Genomic DNA, 14,449 nt, shown 5'->3' on the forward strand with positions numbered 1-14,449 from the left:
GGACTAGGCCCAGCATCACTCTACTCAAGCAGACTGAAAGAGCTTTTGAAAGTAACTTTAGATTTGTATTCAAAAGTGATATCAGCCTGTAACTAGCTCAACAAGCCATCTTTGGAAATCACAGTAATGACAGCTGCTAGGGAGCTGACTGCCACTGGCTGCTCACTGTTTAGTAGACATGCCCCTACTTGCAACAAAATGTATTTGTTAATTAGTATTAGTAAAGTTGTCTGAAAGGCCAAAATTATGAAGAGGAAGGGCTTTTTTAGAATTTTGTTTCTTCATCTTCTTATTAGATAGCTCCCTAATCCTTGTGGGATTGATATAAGGATATCAAAAATCTATCTACTAAATAGCTCACAAATATGGTACCCTTAAATATGGCAATCCCACAAGAGTACCAATTTAGAGAATCATCTACTAAATGGCTGCGAGATGCAGGCGTGGCACAAATCAAAATTTAATTTGTCTGAAAACGAATGAACAAATGGACAGAATTCTGTTCAGCCAAAATGACATTTTCTTTGTCCGAATGCATTTGAACAAATTAAAATATAACCGAGCCAAAATCTAGAAATAATCACTTGCATTGACACAGAATGTTTTTTTTTTTTTTTTAATGTAAAATATCACAGTTGTATGGTTTTGTGGGAGGGCATCTGCAAGCCATTCACTTGAGATTTTGTGATGCATCCAACTGACCCATAAGTGCACCTCTATGGGTTGGCGCTGTAGCCATATATTTAATTCAACCAGTCCTGAAACTAGCATTCCTGGGCATCCAACGTTTTATTATTAATGAACAATAGAAAATATTTATTTTATTATATGCTTTCTGTGCAGTCAAAAGCAATTATTTGGCAGGAAATTGCTTTAACTTTTTTATAAGTATCTCTTTTGAAATGCATTTTTTTACTGGTCTACAGATAGGGAAATAATTGGAGGAAATAAAAAGTCAGCCCTAAGCTAGAATCTTTCCCACAGGCACCTACAGTATGTCATGAGTAATATTTCTTGCAAAATTTGATCTCCGGAGATTTAAAATTTTATACTTTTTTCATAACCCAACTAGGAAATTCATCCTGCTACATTTTGTTATCTATGCCGGAATCATTTATCAAAGTAATTTTAATGTTCACAAATGTTCCCTCTAACTTTATAATTTTGCAATTTACCAATAAGTTGTGCTATGCTGAAATTATTGCTGCAAAGCAATGCATTTGACTTCTTAAAATTGTCTTAGCAGAAAACCAACATTTTATAGTTTCCTCAATTCTACATTTACTAGTTCAGTAACCCTTGATAAGCAATAACATGACTGAACCGTTGACTTCTTTGTGCACTCAGTGGCCGCTACACGCTACGAGGTGCTCAGATGAGTAAATAAGATCTAATGGTACACTTGCACTGTGCATGCTGGGGACAGGTACCTGGTTTTACCTGGTGTGGGATGGGATCCTAAAATAGAGACTGTCCTACTAAAAGCCGGACACCTGGGAACCCTCGGACTGTGTTGCTTAGTTAGTGTGGGAGTTTACTGGAATAGTCATTTTGAACAAGGTCAAAAGAATTGAGTGACAAGTGAGTGAGAGGCAAGTGACATTAAAGCAGCTTAGTCACTGTAGCGGAGCAGCCAAGTATCTCCGCTAAAGTAATCTTCAGGCTAGAAGAAAAGCCTCTGTAGTGATTATAGCCCACCTCCCCAACCCCTAGAGGATGGGACAGTAACATTCTTTATTGTCACCAAGGCAGGTTTATATAGTCACAACATCAGCAGAGGGTCACACACAAAAACAATGGGTTACCGCCCTGGAGTCTCTGAGTCTGCGAGATAAACTTATTACTGAACGTTAATAATAAAACAGTATACAAACATATAAATCCTACATCCCTGGATAAGCCTCATTCACCCAATTAAAGTGTCCAAAAAGTGCCTGGATCCGGTATGCCTAAATTAAAATATAGTCAAAGGAAGTTTGATCGGGCTGAGGGTACATCATGATCCGGTGCTGAATTCCAGGCTGCCTGTTGAAAAAAAAAAAAAAACAGTTTTACCTATGCAATGCTTAGTGAATATTCCCCAAGACATACATAGTTATACATTTTATATTGCAGGGCGTCAGTATCATGTCCTGCTTTCTACTTCTGTATTTCTTATTTTGTTGCTAAAGTATTACTGTATACATAGCTTTAAAGACCAAATGGTCAATAGGCCTGATTATAATACAAGATACTCATTTTTTAAACATACAATATTTTTTTGTTCTGGTGGTCTTGCACCCTGGCACCACCCTGACACATATCTTTTATGTAACATCCTGCACTTGCAAAACATAGCATTCTTTCTAACACCTGCAATTCTTAATTGCCTAATCTCATACTGTCACTTGCATCAGTGAACAGGAGACTACCAGCATTACGAAGTGTTATATGAAAAATTATACTTTCGGTTCTGAGACTTCCATGATTGGTTAATGTTGCCGTTGATGTATACACCCCTAGACAAATTGTGGTTTATATATACAATGTACTATGCATTAAAACCTTTTAATGCTTATTGATACTACATCTGAGTGGTGTGACTTCTTTGAGTATTCCCAGCAGCTGATTATAGAGATGAAGGAAAGCAGAAACTTCTTTGTTGGTGCATAAGTCCATGGACGCAATAAGGGTTTCCGGACCCCGTGGTGATTTCGTAGCCTTACACTGCTGTAGCTGTTTGTGGCGTGGAGAAGGGCGACTGGCTCTTAGGTAGCGACTGGGCGCCTCTCTCTCCTTTTCCTCCCCTCCAAAAAGCGCTCTTGGAGTAAGACTGGCTGTTAGTTTTACCGGGCAGCCACATGGGATCAGGCCTACTCCGTGTCCCATTAAATTAGCTCCTGGTCCAGCTGAGGTTTGCAGCAGTCCCTGCCTCCTGGAACAGTTCTACGTGCTGGTTTTAGAGCCCTCAATGTAGTGGAGGCCAGGAGAAGGATATAGGGATCAGGGGGGAATTTAGTTCTTGTTGTAGATGGTGTGTCCTCCACACTCACGCAGAAATACCTTTCTCCAATTGTTTGTCTTCTCCTTGAAAATCTGTTCTTCTTTTCATCATTTCTGATCTATTTCTCTTTACAAACACAAGCCAAAAAGGGACTACTTTGACTTATATTTATTCTTCCGCTTGACAAATCTTGACATTGGGTTGAGGTTAAATAAGAAAGTGGAGACATGTGCGGGAATTAGATCCTATTGCATATTCTGGGCAGACAAAGGAAGTGACCGTACATCACTGACAGTATGTAGAAGATGTGCGGAGGAGCTTTATGTAGAAAATTCAGGGAAAAAACTGCAATAATTTTGGGAGGACCTTAAGAAATGAAAGAGTTAGGGGAGAAGGACCTTAAAAAAAAAATTGGTTATGGCTGTGACAGAGTCACTTTAAATTAGAATGTCTCATATCTGCTAGCACCATAAATTGGTGAAAGTTTACAATATTGACTGCAGAAGCCAAGAATGTTTAAATTGTATTTAATAATATATTTTTCTTTAAAAAAGTTATCTATTTTTTTTTTAATTGATTAACTGTAATGTATCAATTATGAGACAAATTTGTTAAGATGTCTAGATGTATGGGTCAAAACTGGTCTTAGTTCAGAGGTCTGATGTGACCATTGGATGTGGTCAATCATGCGATAGAAGCAATTCGTGGAAATACCTTAGACAAAACAGTGTGATACATTGAAGGATTTCACTCTAGTAAACCTATCATCCAAGATCATGACAATTGTGTGGAACAGCTAATATCAATACCTGTTCCTGGATGCCACCATAAGATTAAATAAACCTTACCCTAGCTCTGACCCTAATTTAAGAAAAAAATACAGGACTGAAAGGTGGTGTATTGCAGAGAATATTGCTATCTATGGGCTCTGGAGACATTCAAGAGACTATAATGTCTCGATATGTATTATATTAACAATGTTATTATTCACCGAATGTTTCTTATGAAGGACTATATAAAACTACATTCTGATATGTGAAATCCATACATTGCAGTAGTGCAATGGTTAAGTCATTAAAGACAATACATATAAAATGTGTTAAATATGTCATGAGTTATCTCTAGTCTGGATTCTGCCAGTATTACATTGCAGAATGTTATACTGCAAGACCCTCTTGAGTATTTGTCTTTACATTTATAAAATGCCAGAACATGGACTGGGCAGCCTATAATGCACCAAAAACGAACTTGGCATTTTTACAGAGGGCTAGTCTAGATGACATAAAATAATGCAGTAATTAGGAAACTGGAGCAGCAGTCATTACAAATAAAGAGCAATTAAGCCTTAATTAGTGCGGTTTCTGACGATAAGTTACTTTTTTAGTTAAAACATGACTGTCCTGAGATCCAATTTGCATAATATTTAGAAATAGTTTTTATTACATACTAGAATATTTTCTGTGAATTTTCCTTCATCTAAATATAACTATCATTTCATATTACTTATTGTAATGTAGAATAAGGGATGAGATTCTACACGTGCATATGCTTTTTCTCAGGGCCAGATTACGAGCCGATGGGCACTGGTGCTGTTATTATTATGATGGGTCTAATTGCAGAATCTTATCGACAGAAAACGCTAAAACAGTCATACCTCCCAATCATCATGTATCTGGTGGAGGTGATGCTGGAGGGAACTCACAGGATATAACTATAAGAAAACACATACCCTATGCTAATCTCTCACTTTCATCATTCAAGTAAATCCATACCCCCTAAAAGCAGTGTTCGGTGAAGCAGCATGTTGGTGGGCAGAGTAAAAGGCTGGGCCACTGACGCGAATCACATAACCAGAACTGCTCAATGGGGAGAACATGCCCAAAAAGGGTCCGAGTCTGCCCGAAGAATTAGTAGGTCAGCATGGTGTAAATGCATGTCAGGCTGCCTGCCAATCCTGCAGACTGGCCAGCAAAAGGCAGACCATGCAGACAGCACCCTGAGCTTGGCATAAATGCATCTAATGATGCGCTCGCTCCATGCTTTCTAAGAACTGTCCCCTAGCACTCACTTGTCCACTACTCTATTCACCTTCTTACTAGGAGGCATAAGCTCCCATTATACAGTCTGGGGCAGAGGAAAGGTGTATGTAGTAAATGTAGAAGAAAGAGAACATGCTACAGGGTTAGAGAGACTGAAGCAACAAGAGCGTTTATATAGTACTCAAAGTCAGCTTCACCTTAACTAATTTCTTTGTCAGCCAGGCCACACAGGTTTTGTTCCCCCTACATCCCTCTTAAGTTTTCATACTTAAAGGACCACTCCACACCCCAAAAGCACTTGCTGAAGGGCTTTATGGGTGAGGAGTATCCTAGCTTAACCCCAGTTTATAAAAGTATTTATAAAATTATAAATTACCTAGGGAACTCCACTCTGGCTGTCAATCAAACAGATTCCTTCCTGCTTCCGTTAGCTCCCCTGAGCTAATGAAAATAGCAGGCACACTGCCAGCCTCCTCTCCCTCACAGGCCTCAGATCAGCACCTCAGCTTGAGGACCAAGTCATAGGCTTCTCATGATGAGATGAGACTGAAAGTGTCTTCCGGGAAAAAAAGGGGAGGACTTACAAAGGCTGCAGTCATAAGAACTGCAGCTTTTGTAAACTATTTTAGACAATACTCCCAATGAATGCATGGATGTATTTATTGGGGGTATATCTACTAAACTGATTTTTGGGGGTCCTTTAAGCAAGAGCATGTGTTTTAACAATGGGTCTATTCCATGGGTATGGGCCTGGAGTTGCAGCTCCATCAGCCCCTATGTTAATCCGGCCCTGCTTTTTCTTACTTTGTTTTTTTCATTATATAATTGTACATCTATCACTATGCCAAAGTGAACCTTTAAACTGGTAGTTTTTGAATTTATACTAATTTACTGGAAATATAGGGTATGTTTTTAACCGTCCAGCTTATTGGGAGGGTTCTTTATATATATATCCTTGTTTTGGATAATTCTAAGGGTTACAATAAAAGTTATATTTTGTATCTTAATATTGGGGTGTTTCGCCATATCTAAATTGTTTGAAACTTTTTAAAATATATTTATATATATATATATAAAAAAAAAAAAAAAGATTGATGGGTAGAAAAAAAACAAAAGATACCCAGCAATAAGCTATAACCAATCCTACGAATGTCACTAAACATTTGGAATGCCTGTTTAAAGGGACCCATGATTTTTTCTGGAAATTACACTATTGAATAAAACACTAAACAATAGCTGTATGTTTTTTCAATGTGATATATTTGCTTTTGGATGTAAAGATGTAACAAATGGCATCACAATTCAGTTTAGTTTAGGCTCAGCTACGATATATATATATATATATATATATATATATATATACATATATATATATATATATATATTTATATTCTCAGTATGCTTTCTCTTTGCTGAATGCAAGGACGGAGCTTAAAACAATGGTTGACAGGGAGCTAAGATGGAGGTGCCCACTTGCCGCATGAAGACGTGTTAATCCCTACGTTTAAATTTAATTTTTCACATCTTACAAATACAGGTTTGTTAAATGAAAGGTATATGTTCATGTAATTTAAAAAAAATCTGGGAGATGATCGTTTCCCTTTAAGTTATGGAGAGTTAGGAGACTTTAACGAACATCTGTAGTGACATTAATTAAAAGTATTGTTTGTTGGAAATAGTTTGTAGAGAGAAATTTACTTTTTTTTTTTTCATCCTTTAACAGCAGTCTGTGCATGTATTAATTGTTTCCTATGTTACAGGGTCAGGCTATAATGGTTACGTTGTCTGGAGTCTCGGGGCACCGTGCCCTGGATAAGAATCAAGCCTTTAGAAATTGTCTTCCCACAAACATAGGTCCTCCCAATCTGGCCTCCCTTCTGGTTTTGCTAATGCAGAAGTTCTGATTTCTACATTTGGACAGAATTCATTGGATGAGACTGGTTGATGCTCCTAAAATTTATATATCTGTCATAGAATGTGAACCTAAATGACTTTGCTATTGTCTAATCCTTTTACACTTTGCATTGCATGTTTTTTATGTATTTTATGTATTTATTTTTAAAAAAATTACTAATCATAGAGTTTTAAAAGAGATTCTCAAGAATAATTGTCTGCTGATTTAGACTGGATGCTTTTATTAGTTAAGTGATACCCTTAGTGTTTTTTAATTTTTAATGTTTAAACCATTTCTTGACCCAGGCCGCTCTTATGACATATATCTCCTCTGCTTGTTCACACACATATCTTTGTGGTAACAAGCTGTCAGTCAGTTTCCTTAACTAATGGATTCAGCTTCTAAAGAAGAAATGTCTGCACAGAAAAAGCCAAAACTGTCTCCCAGAAGCAAATATATCTCTGATAGGTAATAAAACTTGTCATTCACAGAGAGGCTAAGTCTGTAAAATGTACTCTGAAGACCCATTACAATCACAGAATCATAGATCATTTTACCAAGAAATACAGTAGAGAGATGGGCCATTGGAGTACATATGTACTATTCGTTATCTGAACAATTCCTTATTTGATTGTGTGTGTGTATATATATATAATATGGAATAGTGATCAGCACTCACGGTCTCGTAGTTATTAAAAAGTTCAAGCTTTATTTCAAATCCATTTAAAATTCGATCATAAGATGAATGTTTCAGTCCCATCTGGGACTTTTATCAGGATCAGGTGGTTTTGTAATCCTGAATTTGGTTGCAAGAAAGACCTCACGACTGTATATATATAGAAAATGTCTGCTCATATCTCTGTAAGGCACACACATTCATATCACTCACTTATTCCTCTCATATCTCTGATTATAATGCTTGTAAGGTACCCACATTCACTCACTCCTCTCATATATCTGATTATAATGCTTGTAAGGTATCCACATTCATTCACTCCTCTCATAGCTCTGATTATAATGTTTGTAAGGTATCCACATTCATTCACTCCTTTCATATCTCTGATTATAATGCTTGTAAGGCACCCACATTCACTCACTCCTCTCATAGCTCTGATTATAATGCTTGTAAGACACCCACATTCACTCACTCCTCTCATATCTCTGATTATAATGTTTGTAAGGCACCCACATTTACTCACTCCTTTCATATCTCTGATTATAATGCTTGTTAGGTATCCACATTCTCTCACTCCTCTCATATCTCTGATTATAATGCTTGTAAGGTACCCACATTCACTCACTCCTCTCATATATCTGATTATAATGCTTGTAAGGCACCCACATTTACTCACTCCTTTCATATCTCTGATTATAATGCTTGTAAGGTACCCACATTTACTCACTCCTCTCATATCTCTGATTATTATGCTTGTAAGGCACCCACATTCACTCACTCCTCTCATAGCTCTGATTATAATGTTTGTAAGGTATCCACATTCATTCACTCCTTTCATATCTCTGATTATAATGCTTGTAAGGCACCCACATTCACTCACTCCTCTCATAGCTCTGATTATAATGTTTGTAAGGTATCCACATTCATTCACTCCTTTCATATCTCTGATTATAATGCTTGTAAGGCACCCACATTCACTCACTCCTCTCATAGCTCTGATTATAATGCTTGTAAGACACCCACATTCACTCACTCCTCTCATATCTCTGATTATAATGTTTGTAAGGCACCCACATTTACTCACTCCTTTCATATCTCTGATTATAATGCTTGTTAGGTATCCACATTCTCTCACTCCTCTCATATCTCTGATTATAATGCTTGTAAGGTACCCACATTCATTAACTCCTCATATCTCTGATTATAATGCTTGTAAGGTACCCACATTCATTAACTCCTCATATCTCTTATTATAATGCTTTTAAGGCACCCACTTTCATTCACTCCTCTCATGTCTCTCAGAGTTGTGGCAACTGACATTTAATGTGGATAAGTGCAAGATAATGCATCTTGGACGTAAAAACCCAAGGGCAGAGTACAGAATATTTGATAGAGTCCTAACCTCAACATCTGAGGAAAGGGATTTAGGGGTGATTATTTCTGAGGACTTAAAGGTAGGCAGACAATGTAATAGAGCAGCAGGAAATGCTAGCAGAATGCTTGGTTGTATAGGGAGAGGTATTAGCAGTAGAAAGAGGGAAGTGCTCATGCCATTGTACAGAACACTGGTGAGACCTCACTTGGAGTACTGTACACAGTACTGGAGACCATATCTTCAGAAGGATATTGATACCTTAGAGAGAGTTCAAAGAAGGGCTACTAAACTGGTTCATGGATTGCAGGATACAACTTACCAGGAAAGGTTAAAGGATCTTAACATGTATAGCTTGGTGGAAAGACGAGACAGGGGGGATATGATAGAAACATTTAAATACATAAAGGGAATCAACACAGTAAAAGAGGAGACTATATTTAAAAGAAGAAAAACTACCACAACCAGAGGACATAGTCTAAAATTAGAAGGACAAAGGTTTAAAAATAATATCAGTAAGTATTACTTTACTGAGAGGGTAGTGGATGCATGGAATAGCCTTCCAGCTGAAGTGGTAGAGGTTAACACAGTAAAGGAGTTTAAGCATGCGTGGGATAGGCATAAGGCTATCCTAACTATAAGATAATGCCAGGGACTAATGAAAGTATTTAGAAAACTGGGCAGACTAGATGGGCCGAATGGTTCTTATCTGCCGTCACATTCTATGTTTCTATGTTTCATTATAATGTGTATAAGGTATCCACATTCACTCACTCCTCTCATATCTCTGATTATAATGCTTTTAAGGCACCCACATTCACTCACTCCTCTCATATCTCTGATTATAATGTTTGTAAGGTATCCACATTCATTCACTCCTCTCATATATCTGATTATAATTCTTGTAAGGCACCCACATTTACTCACTCCTTTCATATATCTGATTATAATGCTTGTAAGGTACCCACATTCATTAACTCCTCATATCTCTGATTATAATGCTTGTACGGCACCCACATTCACTCACTCCTCTCATAGCTCTGATTATAATGCTTGTAAGACACCCACATTCACTCACTCCTCTCATATCTCTGATTATAATGCTTGTTAGGTATCCACATTCTCTCACTCCTCTCATAGCTCTGATTATAATGCTTGTAAGACACCCACATTCACTCACTCCTCTCATATCTCTGATTATAATGCTTGTAAGACACCCACATTCACTCACTCTTTTCATATCTCTGATTATAATGCTTGTAAGGTACCCACATTCATTAACTCCTCATATCTCTGATTATAATGCTTGTAAGGCACCCACATTCACTCACTCCTCTCATAGCTCTGATTATAATGCTTGTAAGACACCCACATTCACTCACTCCTCTCATATCTCTGATTATAATGCTTGTTAGGTATCCACATTCTCTCACTCCTCTCATAGCTCTGATTATAATGCTTGTAAGACACCCACATTCACTCACTCCTCTCATATCTCTGATTATAAGGTTTGTAAGGTATCCACATTCTCTCACTCCTCTCATAGCTCTGATTATAATGCTTGTAAGACACCCACATTCACTCACTCCTCTCATATCTCTGATTATAATGCTTGTTAGGTATCCACATTCTCTCACTCCTCTCATAGCTCTGATTATAATGCTTGTAAGACACCCACATTCACTCACGCCTCTCATATCTCTGATTATAATGCTTGTAAGGCACCCACATTCACTCACTCCTCTCATAGCTCTGATTATAATGCTTGTAAGACACCCACATTCACTCACTCTTTTCATATCTCTGATTATAATGCTTGTAAGGTACCCACATTCATTAACTCCTCATATCTCTGATTATAATGCTTGTAAGGCACCCACATTCACTCACTCCTCTCATAGCTCTGATTATAATGCTTGTAAGACACCCACATTCACTCACTCCTCTCATATCTCTGATTATAATGCTTGTTAGGTATCCACATTCTCTCACTCCTCTCATAGCTCTGATTATAATGCTTGTAAGACACCCACATTCACTCACTCCTCTCATATCTCTGATTATAAGGTTTGTAAGGTATCCACATTCTCTCACTCCTCTCATAGCTCTGATTATAATGCTTGTAAGACACCCACATTCACTCACTCCTCTCATATCTCTGATTATAATGCTTGTAAGGCACCCACATTTACGCACTCCTTTCATATCTCTGATTATAATGCTTGTTAGGTATCCACATTCTCTCACTACTCTCATAGCTCTGATTATAATGCTTGTAAGACACCCACATTCACTCACTCCTCTCATATCTCTGATTATAATGCTTGTAAGGTACCCACATTCATTAACTCCTCATATCTCTGATTATAATGCTTGTAAGGTACCCACATTCATTAACTCCTCATATCTCTTATTATAATGCTTTTAAGGCACCCACTTTCACTCACTCCTCTCATGTCTCTAATTGTAATGTGTATAAGGTATCCACATTCATTCACTCCTCTCATATCTCTGATTATAATGCTTTTAAGGCACCCACATTCACTCACTCCTCTCATATCTCTGATTATAATGCTTTTAAGGCACCCACATTCACTCACTCCTCTCATATCTCTGATTATAATGCTTTTAAGGCACCCACATTCACTCACTCCTCTCATATCTCTGATTATAATGCCTATAAGGCACCCACATTCACTCACTCCTCTCATATCTCTGATTATACTGCCTATAAGGCACCCACATTCACTCACTTCTCTCATATCTCTGATTATAATACTTGTAAAGCACCCACATTAACTCGCTTATCTCATATCTCTGGTTATAATTCTTGTAAGGCACCCACATTAACTCACTCCCCCATATCTTTCCTTATAATGTCTGTAACGCATATTCTTCAATGACTTTCCATATTACTGATCATAACATTTTTAATATTAAATCTTACATTTGTGCGTAGGAGAGCTTCACATATAAATATGTCCTAGAGAACATCCTATCTATTCTATCATAAAAATAGTTTTGCGTTAGATTAATTTAAACCTTTTATTACTTTTTTTATGGGCATTATTTTGACACGAGAATTCTAAGGATGTCATTTACAATGGAAGGATCAGTGTAGCCAGGCAGGAAATAAGTCAAGCGTGTTACATTATAATGCAGGAATTACAGAATATCTTTGTGCGGTGGTTGTCATCTGCTCTTCTCTTGTGATTTCAGTTTTTTCAACCTTGCCCCTTAAAGGGGGCCTGTCCCTTTCTCAAACCAGATCCAGCATTTCACAGTTAGGATGACCGCTAGATATAACTTTATTAGTGGCAAGCACATTATGTAGATTTGCTTCACATCTTACCTCAACACTGCTAGGATAATATGTTGTGTTGTGTTTGACCCATTCATCCTTATAATTATCAGATTTAATTGATGGCTAAATACACGTATGTATCATTAATAACGGCATTCAATGTTTCCAAAGATGCGTAGCCAGTGGTGTATCCTGGTTTTGTGCTGCCCTAGGCAGGACAAAACTCAGGTGCCATTCCTCCCCCCCCCCCCCCCCGCGCGCCACCCCCACCCAACCTTTACCCTGCCCCGCATTCTAAATACACACACACACATTCACTGACAGATACGCATACACTAGCTAACAGAAACACACACTCTCTAACAGAAACACACACACACTAACAGACACACTCACACTCAGTAACAGACAAACACACTCACTAACAGACACACACTAACAGACACTCACTCACTAGCAGACACAAACTAGCAGACACACACACTCACTAACATACACACACACTAACAGACACACACAGTCAGACACACACACACACACACACTCACTAACAGACACACACACTCACAGGCAAACACACTAACAGACACACACACTAACAGACACACACACTAACAGACACACACACTAACAGACACACACTAACAGACAAAGACAAACACTAACAGACACACACACTAACAGACACACACTCACCAACACACACACACACTCACCCACATTAACACATTTTTAAAAAAAAATTAAAAATGTTATCTTACTTTAGATGTTTTTATCTCCTGCTCTGTAAATTAAACGTTGCTCACACACAAGAAGCTCCTGTAAGAACTAGCAGGCAATTAACAGAGCAGGAAGTGAGAAATGAAACATAATGTACATAAAGGAAGTTTAAACATTAGATTACATATCTCTTTACAGGAAGAGTTTAGGAAGGCTTTGCAAGTCACTTGCATGGTGTGACTAGGGCTGTATACAAAAAGTTATTCAACTCCTAAATGGCAGAGAATTGGGCAGTGAGACTGCAGGGACATGATCTGTACATTAGAACCACTCCAGTAAGCTAAAGTTGTGCTGGTGCCTTTAGTAATACATTTAAGATCAGTTTTTAATAAGTATTAAAATGTAGATTGCACATTCCAATAACCTGAGATTTCTGATGCACTCATTATTATTCTAACCTCAATACCTGGAAAACAGTAATGCTGTAAGTATTTTGGAATGATGCACTATTTTTTTGTGAGATTACATAGATGTACAGGCACCCTGTATGCAAGTGATATACTTACTGCTTATAGCTCAGTGCCAGAGTAAACAGATGTAAGACGCAGTCTCCATATGAAAAGAAAAATATTCTGTATTTTCCATTTGACCTGAATTAACATTATCTGCTTTTCACTAAATGTGTATTTTATTTTACATCAGGTCAACCACAGCCAGACAAAGTACCTTAGAACCATTGTTTTCAGAATTAGACACCTCACCTACAGATGGTATGGTCCACCCAGACATCCAGTCCATGACCCCAGAGGAGCAGTTTGAAGTTATGTTACAGCATGAGCAAGAAAAGAACAAGCTAAGGAAGATTCCATCTGAAAGAGACCTAGAGGTGTGTACCGTGAAATAATTATTACAAACTAGTAAAAACAGAAACAGGTGGTTAGAGTGTACATTTCCATCTCCCCTTTTAGCATTACAATGTTTCCACTGTTGTCATTTTAACTAGCACCATGCAGTTTATTTTTTGATGATCTTGCTACTACAGCTTGAAGAAAGAGTTGGTCTTGAGACTTTGTGTGTCATATTCTAGATAAGGAACACTTTGTATCATATTGCAGTCTGCCACTAATCATACAATACATATTTTCCATTTTCTACTCAAAACCAGTGATACTTTTTATAAAACAGTTTTTATTGTATTTTGTGACTTACCCTTGCTCAGTGATTGTCTATCTTTGATCTCTTTGGCCACAAGCCCATCTTATCTGCCCCAAGTCCATGTGCGTTTAATGGCTAAAACCAGGTCAAATTATGTGTTCGAGATGCCTAGCACTTGAGCTTGATGCCAGTATTTATTACAATTCTCTAGCATTTGGTTACTTACATGATCTTTGTTTGGATAAGTGGTACTTCTGGCTAAAGAGGCTTTGAACATGCACCATCAGACAAAGGATCAACCAGGAA

The 14,449-nt window shown here is 37.7% G+C and overlaps 1 protein-coding gene across 1 annotated transcript in view; it reads left to right on the plus strand.

Annotated features, from left to right (window-relative positions):
• DNAH3 (dynein axonemal heavy chain 3) overlaps positions 1-14,449 on the plus strand; it is a 355,798-nt gene that overhangs the window by 87,803 nt on the left and 253,546 nt on the right. The window contains exons 5-6 of the mRNA XM_063430376.1: positions 7,315-7,384; positions 13,691-13,874. Of these exons, the coding sequence (XP_063286446.1) occupies positions 7,315-7,384; positions 13,691-13,874 (254 nt within the window). The remainder of the gene's footprint in view (positions 1-7,314; positions 7,385-13,690; positions 13,875-14,449) is intronic.

This window comes from Pelobates fuscus, chromosome 8, assembly GCF_036172605.1.
Source record: "Pelobates fuscus isolate aPelFus1 chromosome 8, aPelFus1.pri, whole genome shotgun sequence".
Classification (NCBI taxonomy): Eukaryota; Metazoa; Chordata; class Amphibia; order Anura; family Pelobatidae; genus Pelobates; species Pelobates fuscus.